Below are 22,942 nucleotides of genomic sequence, written 5' to 3' on the forward strand. Positions count from 1 at the left end.
TATCTTTTTTCTTTCTTTTTTTTTTTTTTTTGCAGTGCTGGGGATTGAACCCAGGGCCTTGTGCTTGCGAGGCAGGCACTCTACCAACTGAGCTATATCCCCAGCCCATGATTCCTTATCTTTAAAAGGGGATACTACTGTCAGTCTCAAAGGACTGTTGCTGGGATTAAAGGTGTCAATATAAAGTGACTGACCTGTACTAGGTACTCCAGTACTGTTAATCTCAGTGCTTGTTCTCCACCACCCCATATCATATTAGAATGAACTTTTTTTCTTTAACCTTGAAAGTCTACATTACTACAAAGGTGAATCCTGATCCTTGTGATGAGCTAACCTGTAGGATTTCTGGAAGGGAGAATGGGCCTCCTAACTTTTTGGATTCATAACAACAGGGGTCAGCCACCTGTCATGTCCCATCATACTGGATGAGGATGTCTTTGATCTCCTCTTTGGAAGTCTCATCCACATATTTCTGGTAATAGACTATCAGAGCTTTGGAGATGAACTGACCTATAGTGTAAATCTGGACCATACCACCACTCTTCACAGAACCAGATGTTTAGCCAGCAAATGGCTCCTTGCACTGAGGCAGAACAGGCTCCAGGAACCAACTGCAGCACAGTGGCTCGATCATCTCCATCAGACCTCAGTTAAACTAACTGAGCCCAGTTGCTACATTTGCAGTGCTCCATGACTGTGACAGTCTTCTTGTGTCAAAAGACTTGCACTGACTGCAGTGGATAGTTTGACTGCATGGCTGGGCGTTTAGAGGAGAACTTCTCACCCCATAGCACCACAGCCGGAAAAAAGCTAGAATGAACTCTTAGGGATTTTTAGCAGGGTGTGGTGGTACACACCTGTAATCACAGATACTTGAGAAGCAGGAGGATGTCAAGTTCGAGGCCAAACTAGGCAACTTAGTGAGACCCTGTTTCAAAATAAAAATGAAAAAAGGACTGTGGTAGAATGCCCCCTGTGTTCAATACTACACAGAAATAAAAAAAGAGCTTTTATTCTTCAGTATTTCCAGAACCTAAGTAGAGCTTGGCATGTACCAAGTTCATGATAAATGTTTGATAGATGACAAATATGAAGGAGACAGAAAAATAAAAAAGAAAAGCTACCTTCTATTAGTTAGTTGTATGCAGGACTTTCTTCTCTGGTAAACTGTAAAGTTCCTTGAGAGTAAGGGCCATATCTGAAAATCTCTACATTGTCTTTACCATGATTTAGCAAAAGGGTTTTGCTGGTGAGAACTTCTAAATAGAAATGAACCAGGCAGGGCTGGAGTTGTAGCTCAGTGGTAGAGCGCTTACCTAGCAATGTGTGAGGTGCTGGGTTTGATACTCAACACCACATAAAAATAAAAATAAGTAAAATGAAAGATCAACTGAAAAATAAAAAATATTTTGAAAAATACTTAAAAAAAAAAGAAATGAACTGGGCAGAGTGGCACATGCTTATAATCCCCACTATTTGGGAGGCTGAGGCAGGGGGTAGAGAGTTTTAAGTCAGACAGGGTAACATAGGGTAACATAAATAAATAAGTAAATTAATCAATTTAAAAAAGACATGAGGGCTGGGATTGTGACTTAGTGGTAGAGCACTCACCTAGCATGTGTGAGGCACTGGGTTTGATCCTCAGAACCACTTAAAAATAAATAAATAAGATAAATAAAGGTATTGTGTCCTTCTACAACTATAAAAAATATTTTTAAAAAGCCATGAGATGGGAAAACCTCAGGTTGGTTGGATTTAGAAAGTTTCCTAGAGAACTTAGTCTTTTAAATGTAACTATGTGGACACAACATGTCTTGGGACTTAAATTTTTCTTAAAGCACCTTGAAATAGATCTTCCTATTAAGAGCTGAATCTAGAATTCGGATGAATCTTATAGAAATTTCCATTTGTGAAATGTTGCTGAGAAACTCTTCTAAAATTCTCATATAGCAATTCCTAAAATATGGTGACCCAGCAGTTCAAAACAAAGTTTTCTCCTTTTTCTTCTTTGTCAAATTTCTCAAGCTGAGGAAATTGGTTTTAAAAAGCAACATGTGTACCTTTACAGTGTACTTCATAGTTATTAGACAACTGACAAGAAAAACAACTTTTGGCACAAGAATGCCAATTTATTCTTTTTTGGACACATGAACACAAAATATCCCTGCAGGCCAAAAAAAAAAAAAATGCAAATTTAAACAACCATTACCTTATCTCCACATGGGGATACAACCACTCCCTTAATAGCTTAGAAAGTACCTCGTATTGCTAGAGACATACATCCAATCCAAATTTAATAAAATACATTTTAAAACATTACAAGTCTAACAGTAGAAGAACAAAAGTCACACCATTAGTCAAATGAACCAATGCAAACATTTTCAGCCACTAGACATGAAAGAGCATGAATATGTCAATAGCAAGGGATAAGAAAATGGTTAATTGGTAGATAACGAGTTTTTTCCTTTAATTTTACAAGGAAAAATTCTTGGAGTTGAAGCAGTATTGATACAATGCCCTCAGTCTCCACCTTCTTAAAATGAAAGCAGAGTTACCACTTTGCTATTGAGCAAGAAAACCTTACAGCACATCCACAAAGTGTTGCTAGGACAGGGTGGAGAGGGTGAGCCTGGTTAAACCTTTTCCCATGGGAAGGGGTAGGTACCTCTGCCAGGTAGGTAAGCTCTGATACAGGCTGGGTACCAGATCCTAAAATACAGACTATATAGAACATGTCTGCATGTAAATCATCACCTTTGGAAGCAGCAAATAGAATTTACAGTAAGAATGAATATGTTCTGCCTGCCCAGACGCTGGCTGCATTACACCAGCTGGTTCACTTTATAACAGCTAACAATAACAACAACAAAACATAATTGGTTCAACATTTGGGTCTTCACCACTCTCTTAATGTCCTGTTCCTTATCCCCAAAATGTCTTTAGCATTGCTACATTTAAATCTTTCACACCACATGACAGTGCCTAACCAGGCTGCATTTTTAAAAAACCAAACAGCCTATCACTACTTCTAGAGAATGCACACCTCCCATTGATTGACACATGCATAACGTTTCAGTCAGTCCCAAGGGGGTTTACCTATTGGCTTGTCAAGCCAAATTAAATTAAAACTATGCATTCAGACTTGCTTGCAATGGTATTGCTGCAATTCTGATTGTGCAGTAATTATCTTTGAAAGATTCACCCCTCAGCAAGTTTTTTTCCAATAATCCTATTTCTTCCTTTTGTCCAAAATGACAGCATTGCACCCTTAATGGTACTGTTTTCCTATAAAAATAGGCCTCCCGGCTTTTCCTCCACCGCCACACTGATTGGCCCCAGTGTACCAGGACTGACTGAGGTCTGCAAAGGGGATAGGTCGAGGTTGAGCATAGAGCCCAACTGCAGGCAAGCGAATCAGGGTTTCTGGGCACTCGGCCTTGCTCCCTGCTCCATAGATGCCAGGAGATGGTGAGCGATCTGTGCGTTTTTAACAAGCAAGCCCGAGGCACTCAAGTGCAGGTGTGGTGCCCACTGGCCAGCCAGTCAGCCACCAAGAGTTCTTCGCATCTTGGACTCCAGAGAGTCCTTCTTCTCCTAAAAAGCTTCCATTTTTTTCCTCCTCTTGGGTCCAGAGCGGCCATGCTGAAGGGTATTTTCTGTGCTCTCCCTGAACAAGTGTGAATAAAAGCAGCAGCCAGCCCCTCACCAACATGTCCTGATTTGTATTATCCAAGTGAGGTATTTACGAAAAAGGAAAATCTTAAGAAATTAACATCTGCCATCTCTTCTCTCCTGCCTATGTTGTGCTTCAGTCACAGAACTTGCTTTCTTCCCACTAACTGCAGAGATTAAGGACATCTGCACTCATCGTAATGAACTATAGGACTTGATAGACATTATAAAACTCTTTCGGAGACCAGTCTCAGCAAACGCTGGTGGTGCCGCTGAGCAACAGCATATGGAAATGTAAACGTCAATGTATTTACAAGCTTGTTTAAAAAATTGAAGAAAAACAGTGCTTTATATTGCTGGGATTTTGAGAAGGCCAGTTTAAGAGATTTGGACCGACTAATGAGTTCAAGCGAACATCCTTCACCATCTGATCCAGTGTTTCCCACCAGCAGTTTCCAAACAAGCAGCAAAATTGTTTTCACCACATTGTGTCTGTCTCTTCCCCCAGCATCTTCCTTAGCCAATGGAGTATGGCTCCGGGCCCTTTATCTCTCACTCCTGTGGTTCCAGGGTGGAGAATAAGAAGTCAGTAAAACGTGGGCTGGGAAACACTGGCTGGAACTACCAAGATTCTATGTAACTGTTGTCCATTACAAAGTATTATCTACACTAAATACAGACTATATTTTCCCTTACATTTTAATTGATGCTTGATTTAGATAAACTCCCTTTGTTTGGACAAGAAAGGAATCCTGTCTCCCTGTGAGTGCAATCCAGAATCTGTTGAGAAAAATCAACCTTTTCTATACAGTTTTAGTTGAATAAAAGGAAGAAAAATCAGAGTACATTTTAGGTTAAAAGAGAAACAAAAAGAAAAAAAAATTGCACTGCAAGTAACTGTGTAAATAACCTTGATTCGGGGGTGGGGGGGAATGTTAAATGCTAGTACTTTTTTGCAAGTGCAGCATCACTGGCAAAGCCTATCCAATAAGGAAGCATCCTGGTTCTACCTTATTTTAAAATAAAGTGATAGGACACCAACTGTGATTACAAAATAGGTAAAAACAATTCTTTCAAAAGGCATGGAAATATATGTCTTTTCTGACTGGTTTCAGAAATTGCCAGATTATGATATATAAGAAATAGCTGATAAAATCATACCGAAATCTCATCTAGAAAACTACATCATTGGGGGAAGAAGAGGAGGGACCTTAAAAAAATGCTTATTGCCAAAGTTAACTTTCTATGAGAAAAGTTTAAAAATCATTGAGATCTAACAAATCACACAGCAGCATAAAATGGGCACTTTTGAAAACTTGGAAAAATACTAAAAGCTAATTTTTTTTTTCAAATAGGGAGAAATGTGTACTTTTGCCATGGCAGTGTTATCTGTCACTGTGACTTGCATTTCATCTGTTTATGTCACACATTCACAAAAGTCAACTGAATAAGAGAACTGCCTGTTTGAATCTGCAGCCAAATATAGTGCAATTGCCTAGCAGCCTATACTTGCACCAGCACAAGTCTGCAGAGATCAGTAAGATAAAGTAGTAAAACTAATAAAACTCTGTAAAACTTTCAAAAATTAATGCTCGTTAAAGGCATTTACAGTGGCAAAGTCAGAAATCTCCATTAAAAAGTCTATGGGCTCATCCAATTAAGTAGTTACACTGAACTGAAGTAGTTTGTTTGGTTTTTCTCTCCCACTTATGCATACACCCCACTCAATGAACACAGAAAGAAAGGAATAGTCTTCTCTTATAAGACTAGAGGGATGTGGTGAACACCACAGCTAGCAAAATATTCCATAGAAACCTTTCTTTTAAGTCCTTTAGAAAGTTCAGGCTGATCAGCCTTTGCACGATGAGGTAAAGATTCTGTCCAGTGCATCAGAAAAAGATAATCTATGAGTGTCTATTACTTTAAAAAAAATGGCTCAATTTGTTGATGCATCAGACAGTGCTGCAAAGTATAGATTCAGTGCAACTATTCCGAGCTGCTGGTAGAAGACCAACTGAAGTCAACTTGGCTCTATCTAGAGGCGGTAGGCATTTGAAACATTTTGAGGCTGTATGGAGTGCCAAACTGATTGAGTTCTTTTATCTGAGATTTTCAGGCAAAATACATTGTGTGCTGGGTATCGTGGTGGATCTGCACAGCCTTAGCCAAGGCTTGAGGATCCCGGCCGTTGCTCTGTCCTGACACATGACTGCCTTCCGCGCTGTAACAAGAATAAAGGGGAAAAAACCACACATGACAATACTGCTTCAAACTTCACCTATTTCAAATAGTACAAATGGCACTAGGTTCAAGAAGATCTTAGGCTCAAGCTTGGGCTTCTTTAAATAATTTATGTCTCTCTAAATACCAACTGAAAAAATGCAATGCAACTTATTTAGTGGGTGGTTGCAAAATTAAATAAAATAATGTCTGTAAGACTCAAATCTTTAATAATACCTATATAAGGACTTCTATGACCACTATGTCTGTTTAATTCTGACTAGACTTCAGTTAAAAGCCATTTTCTACAAAGTAATCTTTCCTGCCTTTTTAGGTCCAGGTCAGGGTCATCTGGAACATGCCTTTCCAGAATTCTGTACTTTTCTTTCAGAGTACTAAACACCATTGAAATGAAATTATTAACTGGATAATTATTTCTTTATCCACTGGAATGTAAACTTAAAGAAAGTAGGAACTTTGTCCATTTTACACACCACTGTATCCCTAGTGCTTAGCACATAATATAGTCTCAATAACTATTCAGTGAATGAATCTGTGTGCCTAGCACAGTGCTGGAACATAGTAGACACTGCAAATGTTACTGCATCACCGTCTCTTCTTGCTTTCCCCTCACTAGCTACACAACCTTGGACAAGTAGAGATGCCTCTGAAATTTGGTCTTTTGGGGCAATAACAACTTGTAAATATACTGCTTAAGAGTATCATGTGATATATAGAGCTTTCTTCTAACTTCTCTTCACATTATTATCCTTATCATTTTGGTTCAAAATCTTATCATCTTTTATTTTTTCCTCTCTTCTGTCACTCATACTCAATACCGTTAATCCTGTGTATTCTATCCCAGGAAGACCTTTTATATTTAACAAAGACAATCTTGCTCTAACATATTTTTCCAGCCTCATGCTTGCTGTTCCCCTCTAATATGCTCCAGACAAAGAAAACTTGCTATTGTCCAACATTTTACTTGATTTCTCTCCTTACATCCATTGTTCTCACTGCCTGGAAAAATCCTCTTCTCTTCTTTGTACAGCCAAATTCTACCCAGCCAGCTATAAATCTCCTATTGCACTTTTATCTATACTGATTCAGACTGGCTGCAGTTCTATATTTGCCTATATTGTCTCCCATACTGAAATATAAAATCCCCATGGACAGGAAGCCTGTCTTACTCATCTTGGTATTTCTAGTACCTAGCAGAGTACCAGGCACACAGTCAATACTTATAAATGTGTTGAATGAATGAATGTATGTTACAGAATGAAAGGTACAAAGCCACAGCTGGACATTTCCATAACAGTGTGTTTTCAACTCTTACAGAAATAGACTTGCAGTGGAATGTCTACTATTTAGCAGCTGAATTCAGACTTGGGGGAGAGCCCAGAAAGGGCTACACTTCACAGATGGTCATTTGGAAAAGAAATTAATGCAAAGAGCTTGTTTAGATATTTAATAGTAGCTCAGTAACAGGTCAAAATGTCCTGATTCTCTTCAGATCCCTGATTGGGGGTGAGAATGGTCTGGCCCCAGTCCTACACACCCCAGATTCACTCTGGTGCATTCTTCCAGATGGTACTGAAAGCAAAGTGAACTAGTCAGGACGCCCCCTTGCATGAAATGAAATCCACAGGCTGTGACTGCTCTGACAGGAGCACTGTGTGGTACTGTTTGAGATTACTCAGGACCTAAGCAGAACTGAAATGTATTTGACTGTACGGGAAAAACCACAGGCTGCTCCAAACTAGACTCCTGTAGAGACACAATACAAGTATAAACAAGACTGAGCATTTCTTGGACCAAAGTCACATTATAAGCTCTCACAGGTTTAGGCAATTTATCTGTTCCTTGTGATTTAAACCCTAAAAGGAAGTTTAAATCTTCCAGAGTTTTCTGTAGTAGCTCATCTTTTTTTAACATGCTGGTAAAATAGAAAAAGATTTTATTGTGCCTAAGAAACTTGCCTGTCATGATCTTTATCCACCAGATGATACCTTGCCCTAAATGCTACAAGCCGGCATATATGCAGGGGCTGGAATAGAGACTGAGCGTGTGCACCTCACATACGTGTGACATAGCTGATAAGTCAGTAGCTGGAGCTCATCTGCAGTGAAGCAGTTGTCATCCCACAAGACCTGGTAATGTGAAGGACGGCTGGTTCCCTGGAGAGAGAGTTTTAGGATTAATATATTTCTAACATGGTTGGACTACCTGAGAGAACTGAAACTTAATCCTTATACTCAGAAGTATTACTCCCTAGTATACCTACAAGCAGATATCTAGACCAAACAATAACAATTTTAGGATTAAGCATTAACAAAGTTAAGCACAGTATTTAATAACAAGTCTACTCAAGCTAGTTGCTAAATTTGTAAACATCTTCCTATCAGATCAATGATCTGAACCAGCTTTCCAATTACCTGAATTCCTGCATGACTACAGAGGTAAAAGTCAAACTCAGATGGATGTGTGATGGTACTATCCACTGTAGTGCCTGCTGGTACATTGCCACTTTTCCCCACCTATATATAAAAAAAGTAATTAGTCAGAAAATGCCAAGCTACACACCCAGGCCATTTTCTTCTTTGATGTGCTAACTGGTAACAAGTTGGTAAACTGCTCTTGAGTCAAGTCTTGAAAAACAGTTTTATCCAAGATATTGAATTCCACCTACCTTTTTCTTAGCCCAACCATTTATCCTGAAGTATTTTCTGAAACAAATACCTATTCAGGATCTCTCTAGGGAAGTCCTGACAAAGAATTAGTTTACCTGGTGGCTCTGTGCTTCATACTGTCATCTCTTATAGATGATATACTGATGTGAGGGGGGAAAATGAACATTTAAGAGCTGGAGATGTAGCTCTGTAGTAAAGCACTTGCCTAGCATGCGCAAGGCCCTGGTTTCCATCTCCCATACTAAGGGAAAAAATTAATATTCAAGATGGATAATGTGGGTTGGGGTTGTAGCTGAATGGTAGAGCACTTGCCTAGCATGTGTGAGGCCCTGGGTTTAATTCTCACCACCACATACAAATAAATAAAATAAAGGTCCATCAACAACTAAAACAAATGATACAAAAAAGATGGATAATTCTAGGCATGGTGGCACACACCTATTCTACTTGGGAAGCTGAGGAAGGAGAATTGCCAAGTTAGAGACCAGTCTCAACAACCCTGTCTTAAAAAGTGAAAAGAACTGGGGATGTAGCTAAATGGTAAAGCTCCCCTGAATTCAAGCTCCAGTACCAAAACAAAAATAAAAGAAAATGATAGATAAGTTTCTTGAGGAAAAAAAATCAAAAGTTTTATTCCTTACTTGGGAAATAATAAAAACTTGGGAAATATTAAAAGTTAAAATGAAGGAATCTTTCAACTGGTTGACCAGGTTCAGCAAAACTAATACTTATATGGATCACTAAAAGAAGTCACTGGTAAATAATTATCATCAAGAGAGAACTGAAATGGGGATTAAGAAATCAGTTTCAGATCTAGGATTAGCCTTGCAACTACGCACTTTGAATAAAGCATATCTCTTTGCCTTAATCTAATCAGCTATGAAATTAGAAATGATCTTTTGCACTACTAAGATTCTAAGGTTTTCTATGGTAAAAATACTAAATTCAAACTTCTAGGAAAGCAGTGCAGGGAAATTCAGACATGCATTTATAAGGAATGGAATTAAATCTTACTATTTGGTTACCCTCTTCAGCTGTATAGTAGAGTTCAATATGAGGAAGTGTATTTAGCACAGAAGTATAAAATCTGATAGGAGTTTATTTGGCTCCATTCTAACTGCTGTGACCTTGGGCTAAAGACCATACAACAATGCATGTAATAATTCTGAGTATTAAAAAAACCTCCTTCCATCAAATTCATGTGTAAACTTGAATACCTAGCTGGACCAAAGGTAGTATAATTGAGTTGTGGTAGTTCCCCCTTATCCTATGTTCTGCTTTCCACAGTTTCAGTTGTCTGAAGTCAATCAGGATTCAAAAATATTACTAAAGTACAATGAGGAATTAAGATATTTGAAAGAGAGACCACATTCACATAAGTTTTATTACAGTTATATGGCTCTATTTTAGTTAGTAATTGTTGTTATTAATCTCTTACTGTGGCTAATCTTTATTTATTTATTTATTTTGGCGGTGCTGGGCAAATGTTAGGCAAGTGCTCTACCTCTAAGCTATATCCCCATCTTTTAAAAAAAATTGTTAAAAAAAAATTGTTTGTAGTTAGATGCACAACATGCCTTTATTTTATTTATTTATTTTTATGCGGTGCTAAGGATCGAACCCAGTACCCCACACATGCTAGCAAAGCACTCTGCCACTGAGCTACCATCCCAGCCCTCCCCAACCTTTTTTATCTTTTATTTTGAGTCTGGATCTTGGTAAGTTGTCCAGGTTGGCCTTAAACATGCAATTCTTCTGCCTCAGCCTCACAAGGGTTAAATCAAATTTTAAAAAGTTTTACTTCTGAATGATCTTGCTGATAAGCAGATGACGACACATAATGGGAGGTGGGAGGGGGGCAAGAATGGAGGAAGGAGGGACTGTATAGAGGGAAAAGAGGGGTGGGAGGGGTGCGGGGAGAAAAAAATAACAGAATGAATCAAACATCATTACCCTATGTAAATGTATGACTACGCAAATGGTATGCTGTTACTCCATGTACAAACAGAAACAATATGTATCTCATTTGTTTACAATAAAAATAAATTAAAAAAAAATTTTGGTGGCTGGGGAGATAGCTCAGTTGGTAGAGTGCTTGCCTCGCAAGCACAAGGCCCTGGGTTCAATCCCCAGCACCGCAAAAAAAAAAAAAAAAAAAAAAAAAAAAACTTTTTTTAAAGTTTTACTTCTTAGTTATAGGGATATAGCTCAGTGGCAGGGTGCTTTCCCGGCATGTGTGAGGCCCTGGGTTTGATCTCCAGCACAGAAAGAGACAGAGAGGGGAGGGGGGCTTTTCTACTGTATAATTTTTCTGAAGCATTATTTATTCATGTATATCTTAATAAGATGATAGAATATATGGTTTTTCCTCAAAATTACTTCACCATTGAGCCTCTTCAAAAAAAAAAATGTCTTAAATTTTACAGATAAAAATCCAGAGATGATGCCTTGGGAAAAAGGCAATTCAGCAACATTCAATTCAACAATTATTGCTTGAGCACCCATGTGCTAGGCTCTGCAACAGATGTTGGGGATGAGAGCCAGAGGCAAAAAGAACTAACGAACTTGCCTTCCTGAAAGTAATATGCAATGCAAGTAGTAATGCAATGTGATAAGGGCATGTGTAAGGCACTGGGAAAAGGTTGGGGAGAGAAGTGTTGAGCCATGCTTTACAGGATAAGTAGGAGTTGCAGAGGGAGCTGGGATAAAGACTTAAACCACTCCAAATATCCCTAAAATGAGAAACAGATAAACTGTGGCTTGTCCATATACTGAAATACTACTCAGTAATAAAAAGAAACACCAATATACAAAATAACTTGGATGAATCTCAAATGCATTATGCTAAGTTAAAGAAGACAAACTTGATCAAAGGCTTCATGTTTTAGTTATATGACATTCTGGAAAAGGTAAAGTTATAGGACAAAATTCATATCAGCAGTTGCCAGGGGTTAAGGATAATGGAAAGGAGACTACAGAAGGGTATGTGATAAATTTTTGGTGTGAAGGAACTTATAAATCTTTATCGTGGTGGTTGTTACAGAACTACACATGTGTCTAAACTATACACTAAACTAAAACTATTCTCCAAGTAAGTTTTACTGTATATATATTATACCTTAATCAAAATGTATATTGTGTCTTAATCAAAATAATGGAAAGAGGGGTAAAATGGATATAGTCATTCCTAGGATGAGAATGCACAGTGTAGCGAGGTATGCTGGCCTACATCTATAACCCCAGCTGCTCTGGAGGCTGAGGAAGGATTGCAATTTTAAGGCCAGCCTGTCCTCCTTAGTGAGATCTTGTCTCAGAAGTAAAAATAGGGCTGGGGAGATAGCTCAGTTGGTAGAGAGCCTGCCTTGCAAGCACAAGGCCCTGGGTTCAATCCCCAGCACCGCAAAAAAAAAAGTAAAAATAAAAAGGGCCAGGTATGTAGCTCAGTGGTAGAGGGCTTTCCTAGCATGTGTGAGGCTCTGGGTTCAATCCACAACACCACACACACAAAATAAAATGTGCAGTGTACACGGAAAATGAGAAGTGCATGAAGTCATGGCAAAAGAGGAAATGAAAATGTTGTTTTGCGAGGGCTGGAGCTGTGGCTCAGCAATAGAGTGCTTGCCTGGCATGTGTGAGGCCCTGGGTTCGATGCTCAGCACCACATATAAATAAATAAAATAAAAGACCCATTGACAACTAAAAAAAAAATTTTTTTTAAATGTTGTTTTGGCTCCTTTGGAAAAACACTGAACAGCAGAGGAACGTGTTTGTAAGCAATGGGGGAATGCTTGAAGATTTTTGAGTAGTGCAGTGGCACAATAAGATCTGTGTTTTAAAAACCTAGCCCTGACAGCAGGGTGGAAAAGACACTTGTGAGGAGGAATGGAGACAGGGAGACTGGTAGGAGCCTCCTATGATACAGACAAGTTCTGCCTAAGGCAGCAGGGATACACAAGAGGAAAAACTGAGACAAGACAACTTAGGGCAGAACACAGAGGGCTATTTGACCTACTGGACACAGGGACAACAAGGGAGGAGAACGATTTACACACAGCTCTGAGCTTTCCAGTTTGGCTGATTTGATACACAGTGATGCCAAGTAACAGAATTAAAAAAAAAAAAAAAAAACTGGGGGAGGAATAGGCTGTGGATGGAGATGAAACAGTACATGGAAGGTTTACTTGTGTTTTGCTTGAAATGCCTGTGGTAGGTTGTATTACCAGTGCCAAATATTCCTGTGCTCCTCCCTGGGGAAAGATTAGACATCCCCACCCAATTATCTCAGGAGGGGCCACGTGACTTGCTTTGGCAGAGAAAATGTGTCCTGAAATGTGTTACTACTAGGCAGAAGCTTTAAGAGCCACACATGGCTTGTCATATATCTTTTTTCCCCTCTGCCACCATGACTGGCAATGTTCCAGATAGACACGTCTCTGCCAGCCTGGGTTCCAAAGGGAGTACAGCAGGGTCACAGCTGTAGCAGAACCAGTGAATGTGTAATGTAAGCAAGAAATAAATCTTTGTAAGCCCACAAGATTGCTTTGTTGTTGTTGTTACTGCTGCACAGTCTAGGTTATCTTGGCTGATACAACACCTACAAAGCATCTAAGCAAATATGTCTGGTAGATAATTAGAAATACAGATCAGCAGTTGTATAGAGTGTTTGGGGGAGGGAAATACATATTTAAGAACTGATAAGGAAATAAGTGAATCCAGAAAGGGGGATAAGACTAAAGAGAGAGTTAAAGTTGAGAAGAGAAGAGGGAGAAGTATGAAATGCCAGGAAACAGCAGAGTTTCATGGATACAGGAGAAAGAGGAGTCAGAGAAAGCCTGATTACACAGGTGGGTAGCAAACCTGGAATGTCAGACTGCTAACTCCAAAAAAGGCACACCTTGTCTGAAATTATAAGAAGAGATCATTGTGGGAATCCGACCCCATTAGAGATGAACAAGGCATTGAGGGGACAACCTCAGGAATGAAACACTTCTCTTGAACTCTGGACTTCCTGAGATTAAAATCAGTCTAGAGAATTGAATATGATGAGAGAAAGTACAGGCAGAAAGTCAAGTGATTAAGTCAAGTTACATCACGAAAGAAAAAAAAAAATAAGGTATCAGGCAAACTAAGGGAGAAGCAGAGTGAGGGATGTTTAATGGAAGAATCGAGGACGACTGAAGCGAGTGTATAGGGTGAGAAGGAGGTCACAGAATGAGAAAGACTGCAATTCTAAAAACAGAGGGTCATGAATGAAGTGAGTCTCTAGAGAACACAGAAAGAATTAGGGTCAAAAGCAAAGATGGAGAAATCAGCCTGGGATATGGGAAGAAGATAAGAAAGCACAAGACTTGGGATGGGGATGTGGCTTGGTGGTGGAATGCCTGCCTAGCATGTGCTAGATCCTGGGTTTGATCCCCAGCACCACAAAACAACAAAAACAAAACACAAAATTTAACTAAGTTACAATAAAGGCATCTGAGATTCACATCTTCCAGATCTTGTTTTCTGGGGAAATAGAAGGTAGGACTTAGTTGACAGTGAAGGCATCATGGGTTTAAAGATTTGGAACAGATGATAAGGAGAACAGGATACCTTTAAAAATCACAGAATTCAAGACCTGGCTGAGATTTGCAATTTATCATGTACTTATAATATGGTTCACAATTGAACAAATTATTTTCTCTCCCCAGTAACTCTTATCAGCCAGAGAGTAGAAGCAAAGGAAATGGCAAGTGAAGTAATTCAGATTTGGAGACTGGCAAGAGGCAAGTTCAGAGAACTGGAGATGTTGATAAAGATCAGGCGTATGAAGTAAACCAAGAACTGCAACTACCAATTTTGAAAAGAGAAGAGTGACACTAGATGGTAAAGAACAGAAGTAGGAGATAGTCTGGGACTTTAGAAAGTCCTTAGGCTACAAGGATAGTAAGAGCATAGAGGTATGGAGAGGCGACCCCAGCTATTGAGGATGGTTGGCAGGATATTTTGTGCCCAGCATTCAGGTAAGTGTTCAGAGAATTTGTATTAACAAAGTCTAGCAAAATCTAAAAAGTACTGTTGAGTCAGAGTTTGGGAAATTGATAAGACAACACTTTTATTTTCTTTACTTATTTTTAAGGTACTGGGGACTGAACTCAGGGGCACGCTACCACTGAGTTCCATCCCTAGCCCTTTTTACATTTTTTTTAATTTTTGGTACTGGAGATTGAACCCAGGGGTGTTTAACCACTTAGCCACATCCCCAGACCTCTTTATTTTGAGACAAGGTCTTACTAAATTGTTGACAGTCTTCCTAAGTTGCCGAGGCTGGCCTTGAACTTGGCCATCCTCCTGCCTCAGCCCCCTGAGTCACTGGGATTACAGGCCTGTGCCACTGTACCTGGTAAGACAATACTTTTAATCTAAACTGATTGTCAGGCCTACAGAGAAAAGAACCTTGATTCTTTAAAGATTCAGAAATAAAAACAAGTGGGGTGTGGTGTCTCACATCTGTAATCCCAGCTACTCAAAATTGTGGGGGCACAAGTGGTTCAGGCCTGTAGTCCCAGGTAGTCAGGAGCTGAGGTAGGAGGATCACAAGTTCAAGGCCCAAGTGAGCAACTTAGTGAGACCCTGTCTCAAAATAAAATGAAAAGGGCTGGGGATGGAGCTCAGTGATAGAACACTTGCCTAGCATGTAAGAGGCCCTGGGATCAATCCCCAGTGCCACCAAAAAAAAAAAAAAAAAAAAAAAAAAAAAAAAAAAAAAAAAAAGGAGGAAAAGGAGACCTCAGTCTTGGATTAAAGACAAGAAGCAAAGGATGTACTAGAAAATAATGGGAATGTGGCCAGCCAGATTTCATGATTAGGAACAAAAAGGTGTGATCTCTCTAGGACTAGATCAGGGAGGGCCTGGACAAGATCAAGTAACATCATAACATATCAAAGAAGCAAAATTATGGGGGCACAGTGGTTCAGGCCTGTAGTCACAGCAAGTCAGGAGGCTGAGGCAGGAGGATCACTTGAGCTTAGGAGTTCAAGAGCAGCCTAGGTAATTTAGCAAGACCCTTGTATCAATTTTAAAACTCTACACTAAAATAAGGAATTCTTTGCACTGATATAAAATAATTTGGGAGAGAAATCCATTGTATCTCCAACTGTGACTCAATCATTGGCAGTAAAAAGAAGCAAATGGCAATGAAGTTCAAACAGATAAAGTTCTCCCTTAAAGGTTGCCTTTATCACCCTAACATACCTAGTTGTGTTTTCCCCCACCCCCAACCCCCAATAAAGCCCTAGAAGACAGCATTTCTATCACCCAAAAGAAAATTCACTCCTGAAACTTATTCAGAATTGGCCATGTAAGCTCGACTGCAATTACTATGTTTATTAAATTATTGTTAGATATTTGTGCTTTTGAGGAAAATAAATATAAATATCCCCACTTCAAAAAGATTCAGGCAGGGTGTGATGGCACAGTCCTATAATCCCAGCAACTCAGGGGCAGGAGGCTGAGGTAAGAGAATCAGAAATTCAAGACAAGCCAGGACAATTTAGAGAGATCCTGTCTCAGAATTAAAAATAAGAAGGGCTAGGAATGTAACTCAGTGGTAGAGTGCCCCTGGTTTCAATACCCAGTACTACAAAAAAGGAGGGAGGGAAGGAGGGAGGAGACATTCAGGGGCAGAGAGTGTAGCTCCATGGTAGAACAGATGCTTAGTATGCACAAGGCCTTAGTTTCAATCCCCAGAACCAAAACCAATATCAAAACCAAAATCACATTCCCTTGCCACAGAGTCAGATAATGAAATTTACACTACCGTCTCTTACCCTTTCTGTTTTATCTGCACAGAACAGTCTTGTGTGATGTCTCTTTTGCACTACAATATACGTTATTCCTGGCCGATAATCTTCCTCCAAACTGATACATGCCTTTCGAATTGCTATTAGTTCCGGCCAAGCTACCTAAGAGACAGAAAAGCAATCACGTTTCAGAGCTGATTTACTAAGGGGAGGATTGGGCGGAAGCTCCTTTAGATTCCTAGAAGCTCCAAAGGGCAATAGTGGGCTAATCCGAGAACCTGTTTCATTTGTCCCTCGGACACCCCTCCGCGGTAATAGATGATGCGGGTCGGTTTGAAGCGCGTGGATTTGTAGAACTGGATCAGAAGTTCTCGAACCATGTTAGTGAGGTCCTGGATGACCTCCTGACTGTAGAGGAGCTCCTGGGAGATCTCCTGTCGGGAAGTCTGTACACGAACTGTGGCGCAGTACCTGCTGGGGTGCCCATCCATACTGCCCACCACAGCTGCTATGGAGGGCTTCTTCCCGTCCCCCGCTGGAGGGTGAGTGACATCTGCTCCCAAGAAGATGACAGGCTGCTGGAACACGGAGGGCCTGCTCAGATACAAAGAAACAGCAGCACATTGACATATGGGTGAAAATGTTTGGGTCTAGAAAAACTGTATCACTAGATGATAATCACAGATATAATCTTAAGAGAGAATTTGTGCCCACTGGGAGACAACACGAAATATAAAACCCCAATTCTCTTAAGATGTGAGGCTCAGGAATAGAATCAAGTCTATATTTTTCTTGGTTTTTATTTTTCTCCATAGTATTTATCACTTATGCCATATATTTTATTTTATTTTATTTTTTTTTTATTTTTATTTTTTTGGGTGCGGGGGATTGAACCCAGGGCCTTGTGCTTACAAGGCAAGCACTCTACCGACTGAGCTATCTCCCCAGCTCCCTATGCCATATATTTTACTTATTTATTTTATGTTTTTGTCAATACACTTGTGAATGTAAGCTCTATAAGGGTAGAATGATGTTTTGTTTTGTTTTGTTTTGTTTTGTTTTGTTTTGTTTTGGTGACTGTTGTTTCCTAGTGCCTAGAATGCTGCTTTAGCTCATACTTGGCATTGACTAAATATTTATCAAAAGAATGAACTCACTTATTTGGCACTGATTTCTCTAAGGAAACAAGGAGAAAAAATGGCTTCCATGCTTCTCTGGTTAAAAAAAAAAAAAAGATAAAATATGATATAAAATTTTAAAAATTCTTAAATGGAGGCATTGGGACTGAGAGTATTCATTCTCAAAGTATATTCTAGCTGCCACCACAAATCTAACAATCTCATGTAAAAGGTATTAAAGATGAGATTCCATGAAGGCAGAGGCTGTGTAGTATTTCTCTCTCTATCTTCAGGAAACACAGGCCCAGCATAGAGCAGTTAATGACAACAAACCTATATGTCATGCATATGAATAACATAGTAACAGCTCATGTATATTATGTGACAACTACCCTGCTACTCTACATATATTAACTAATTTAGTCTTGACAACAATTCTATGAGAGAGGTAAAATTATCTCTATTTTCTAGATTAAAAACAAAACAAAACAAACAAAACAACAACAACAACAAAAAAAAAACGAGGCATAAGAGAATAGAAAATGTGCCCAAGATCACAGACTTAGGAAGTGATAAAGCCTGAATACAAACCCAAGAAATTGATCCCAAAGTTTGCACTCTAAGCCACTGTATTATCTCAAATGACTGAAGAAAAACAAATGATTTTAGATCTTAGGTTGTCTTTTCCTATGACCTCTATGCCTCATCACCAGTGTTTCAAAAGGGATTTATTTACCTAGAAGTTTCATTCAAGAACAAAAATGAGTATTGTGATAAGATTTCATAAACTCAAGTCACAACAACTTCACCTTCTTTTCAAGTATGGCAATGACTAATGCTACAGTCCTAAACTTAACTTTTCAAATAATTTTCACATGTAGGATTTCATATAAAAACAACATTTTAGACTTGATAAGGCAGATATTATTATCTTGATAGATAAGGAACTGAGTCCCGAAGTCTTAAAAATTCAGGGGCTGGGCTATACAGTTCAGTGGTAGAGAGCTTGCTGGCATATGTGAGGTTTGCTGCCCAGTAATACCAAAAAAAAAAAAAAAAAAAAAAAAAAAGTAAAGAGAACAAAAGTAAGAAAGAAGGAAAAGAAAAGAAAGAACAAAAAGGTTCACCAATACTCAAAAAAAATTTTTGTTTAGTTGTCAATGGACCTTTATTTTTATTTATTTATATGCAATGCTGAGAATTCAACCCAGTGACTCACACATGCTAGGCAAGTGTTCTTCCACTGAGATGCAACCCCAATCCCATATATATATTTTTTTTTCTTTTTTTTTTTTTTTTCTACCAGGGATTGAATTCAGGGACACTTAACCACTAAACCACACCTCCATCCCTTTTTATATTTTATTTAGAGACAGGGTCTCACTGAATTGGTTAGGGCCTTGCTAAGTTGCTGAGGCTGGCTTTGAACTCGTGATTTCCCTGCCTCAGACTCCCAAGCCAGGGATTATAGGCATGCACCACCACAACTGGCTAAATCTCCTAACTTTTAGCCAGTACTTTGCATATAATATCACTATCTTTCTTTGGCATTTGGTTACTCTAGAATGAGTCTGACAAATTCAAATTTGAACAAAAAACCTATGGGATGAGAACAGGCAAGGTTTCTTCTTAATTTTAAGGTAGCAGGGATCAAACCCACACCTTTTGCATGCTAGGCAAATGCTCTACCACTGAGTTATATATAGCCCCAGCCCTCAGGCTGTTACTTAACAGGACATAAAAAGGTTGATCAGGGCTGGGGGATGTAGCTCAGTAGTAAAGTACTTGCCTACCATGCATTAGGTCTCAGAACTGCAAAATATTTTAAAAATTAAAATAAACTCAGTTTCATGAGAATTTGTGGAAGTTGGGAATGTAGCTCAGTAGAAGAGCTCTTGACAGCACAAGAAGCTGGCCTCAAACTTGTTATCCACCTGTCTCAGTCTTCGGAGTGCCTGGGATTACAGGTGTGTGTCTGTCAACTGCGGCTGACTTTAAAATAAAAGTTTTTAAAACAGGAAGAGGATGTAGCTCAAAGGTAGAGCACTTGCCTAGAATGCCTGAGGCTCTAGATCCAATTTTCAGTACCACAAGAAAACAAACAAACAAAAAAAGTCACTATGTAGTAGAGTGAAAAGGGAAAAACCACAGAATAGGAAAAGACATTACATAATACATATATCCTAGCAAGGATTTATATTCCAGAAATCACAAAGACCTACTAGTGAAAAAGATTCACAACCCAATATTAAAAAATGGGAAAAGAAGCCAGGCACAGTGAAATGCTTGTAGTGACAGCTACTCAGGAGGCTGAGGTGATGAGGACACTTAAGCACAGGAATTTAGGGTTAGCCCAGGCAACAATGAGAGACCCCATTTCAAAAAAAAAAAAAAAAAGGGGGGGGGAGGATAGAACAGGTCCATCACAAAAGATGTCCAAATGGCCTAGGAGCATATTAAGCTTAACATCATTAGTCATGAAGGATATGCAAATTAAAACCATAATGAGATACTATTTTGATCTCCAATCAAAATGGCTAAAATTAAAAGAACTGGTACTTCCCTGTGTTGGTAAGGATATGGAGCAACTAGAACTCTCAGTAGAATGTAAACTAGTATAGGAACTTGGAAAAGGACTTGATTGTATCTATTGATGCAAAACATAAGTATGCCCTAGAACTGTATTTTCTTTAACTCAGCAATCCCACACCTAGAATTCACACAAAAGAAATAATGCTCACATTCACCAAAATTGCATATATGAATATATATGAATATATGAGAATGTCATCCAATGGTAGAAGAGAGAAAAATCTTGTGATTTATTCATATAAAGAATACTACTACGGTGAAAATGCAACAACATAAGTGAATCTCATAGACATAATGTTGAACAAAAGAAGATACACAATACAGTACATACTAAACGATTCCATTTATATCAAGGTCAAAATCAGGCAAAACTAACCTACAATGATAGAGATCAGAAGAGTGGTTACCTTTGGGTGGGGGGGACACATATTTTGTTTTGCTTTGCTTTTTGTTTGTGGTGCTGGGAACTGAACTCAGGGTCTGAAATGTTCTCTAACACTGAGCTACACCCCCTATCTATTTGGAGGGGCCATAGGAAGGCTAACTAAGTGCTGGAACTGTTCTACCGTAAAACTGGGTGGTGGATACATGGGTGTACACATATAAAATAAACAGTAATCGAAATGCATATTTGAGATATGTGTGCTTCACCAAAAATTATGTAAGTTAGATTTTAAGCAAAAGTAGAAATTAAGGAAGTTAGAATCTTACCTTTGATGAGGTACAAGTACATTGTTAATTCCTCCAAGCTTTGCATTTATCTTCAGGCAAAGATTGGAAAGGGTTTGGGGTGAGGTCTTCACTACATTTTTCACCTGGACACACTGTGTGGCCATACCTAGAAGGGTATCTCCAACACGTTTGACCTCGGCTACAAAAATAAGTTAATTTAATTAATTTCCTTTACTAGGAGTAAAGGATCCCACACATTAACAGAGCAACTATTATACACTGAAAATAGTGCTAAGATGCTTAGCGCTGGACTAGATGGTCCTTTTATCTGCTCATCCTCCAACGCAATTTTCCCTGCCGCCCATTGGATTGGTCCTGTGGGCTCCTTTTCTCTTTCTTGCAGGCCTTGATACCAGCCTGCTTCCTTTATTCTTTGGTGCTGTCTGCCACCACTTGCTCAGTCCCTTGAAGTTTCTTCTCCCACATGACCGGTCTGGCAAAGGAATCAATCCTCACCCACCTGTTCCTCCCTCCCAGCCCTCTGAATTTTATTTTTCTGCTCCCCACTCCCAACACTAGGGATGAACAGAAAGTAACAAAAGAAGCTAATCCAGAGAAGGTTGAGGACAGTTTATAAAGTTTAAGGGCTGGTCTGTGACTCCTACAACCTTCACTTAGATGATAACCAAAAGAACTTTGTATCAAATAGATACAATATAAGCAGATCCTCTTCTGGAAGTGGTGGGCTCCCCCGCTCATCCCCACTCTGATATTCCCAAGTGCTTTTCTCCAGGCATTCCAGTTCTCCCAGCTTCCTAGGCTGTGATAGGATTGTACTGCATTTCCTGCCTGCATCCCCACTTGTCTTCCTTTCACCCATATGGTTGATTGTGGCCAAGAAGATGCAGACAGAAAAGAGGGGTGGGCTAGCAACATTAAAAATAGTGACTGCTCTGCTGATCCGGGTCCCAGAGTGGATATGACATGATGGCAAGGATAAGAAGTCACCATCTACCTTCAATGAATACAAAGCAGAAACAAAAGAGAATGATTCCCCCCAGCGTTGGGGATTGAACCCAGGGTCTTGTGAATGTTAGGCAAGGGCTCTACCATTGAGTATACCCCTACCCACAATTTTGTTGTTTTGAATCACCAAGAGTTTGAGATTTTTTGGGACTGTAGCACTACCTAGTTTATCCTGCCTGTCACACCTACTACCTGAAATCATCCTTCAACCAGCATTAAAAGGATCCATACCATATACTGGTGTCTTTCCCGGCAAGATAACCACTATTAGCTGTAGGCCCACGTATGTCATTTTCAGGTGCTTAAACATGGGCTCCACGCTGTCTGCCCCTTGTGCGTACTTGCAGAAACATGGCTGACCCTGGATGGGCATTCCTGCATCCTTGGAGATTTTACGCAGTTGGTCAGTGAAACTTCTGTTGAGAAAAAAACCAGTGGCACAGTACTTTCATTTTAGTGCACATTCTTAGCATGAAAATTCCCTTAAAATACTTTCAGTTCTGCAAATTCTTAGTCAAAATTAGAAACAAACAAGTAAACAAACAAACAAATTTTAACTGGTTGCCAAAGATAGACTGGCAGTTATATTATTGCAATTATAACAGAAAAGAATCTGTATTAAAACCATCAGATTATCATTTTTATTTTTACTTTTTCAATGCTGGGGATTGAACCCAAGCATTGAACCCAGGGACTGACTGAACCTTGTACTTGCTAGACAAATGCTCTGCTACTGATCTAAACTACCAGCTATGTCATTTTGAGTTTTTCAATAATTATGGTTCAGCTGGGCCCCAAGTCTGGAATAGCACTCTTGTTCAAATATTTTTTAAAAATACTGAAATTAGTAATTCTGTTCAGAAGAAAAGAGGTTCAAAATTTCAAGTAACAAACATTTTGGTAAGGCTGGTACAAGAAGAGTTAGGTAAGCTTGTGCTCCACTGAGAACACAGAAACTTGCTATTACAAAACCAGTGTATTTAAGATTACAGTCAAATTTGTAACAGATTTGTTTCAATTGTAGTATCAAAAGAGATCACTTAAAATTTAAATTCACTTTGAAGTTTTAAATTTCAGATTTAAGGCATTACTTCAATTTCTAAAGGTTTTAGAATAATTTCTTTGCCAATATCTTGTAGGATTCCTTTCTTTCATCTCAGGTCCCTTTTC

General features: G+C 39.1%; 1 protein-coding gene and 1 pseudogene across 1 annotated transcript in view; both read right to left on the reverse strand.

The window, feature by feature from the left end:
- Positions 1-297: 297 nt before the first annotated feature.
- Positions 298-755, reverse strand: LOC124964629 (40S ribosomal protein S16-like; annotated as a pseudogene).
- A 1,349-nt stretch (positions 756-2,104) lies between these two features.
- LOC124991472 (protein argonaute-4-like) overlaps positions 2,105-22,942 on the reverse strand; it is a 38,253-nt gene continuing 17,415 nt past the window's right edge. Inside the window, 8 exon segments of the mRNA XM_047562170.1 lie at positions 2,105-5,893; positions 7,872-7,928; positions 7,930-8,069; positions 8,328-8,429; positions 16,392-16,526; positions 16,643-16,958; positions 20,786-20,945; positions 22,004-22,188. Coding sequence (XP_047418126.1) covers positions 5,785-5,893; positions 7,872-7,928; positions 7,930-8,069; positions 8,328-8,429; positions 16,392-16,526; positions 16,643-16,958; positions 20,786-20,945; positions 22,004-22,188 — 1,204 coding nt within the window. The 3' untranslated portion in view covers positions 2,105-5,784.

The sequence above is a fragment of the Sciurus carolinensis genome, chromosome 1, assembly GCF_902686445.1.
Source record: "Sciurus carolinensis chromosome 1, mSciCar1.2, whole genome shotgun sequence".
Lineage (NCBI taxonomy): Eukaryota > Metazoa > Chordata > Mammalia > Rodentia > Sciuridae > Sciurus > Sciurus carolinensis.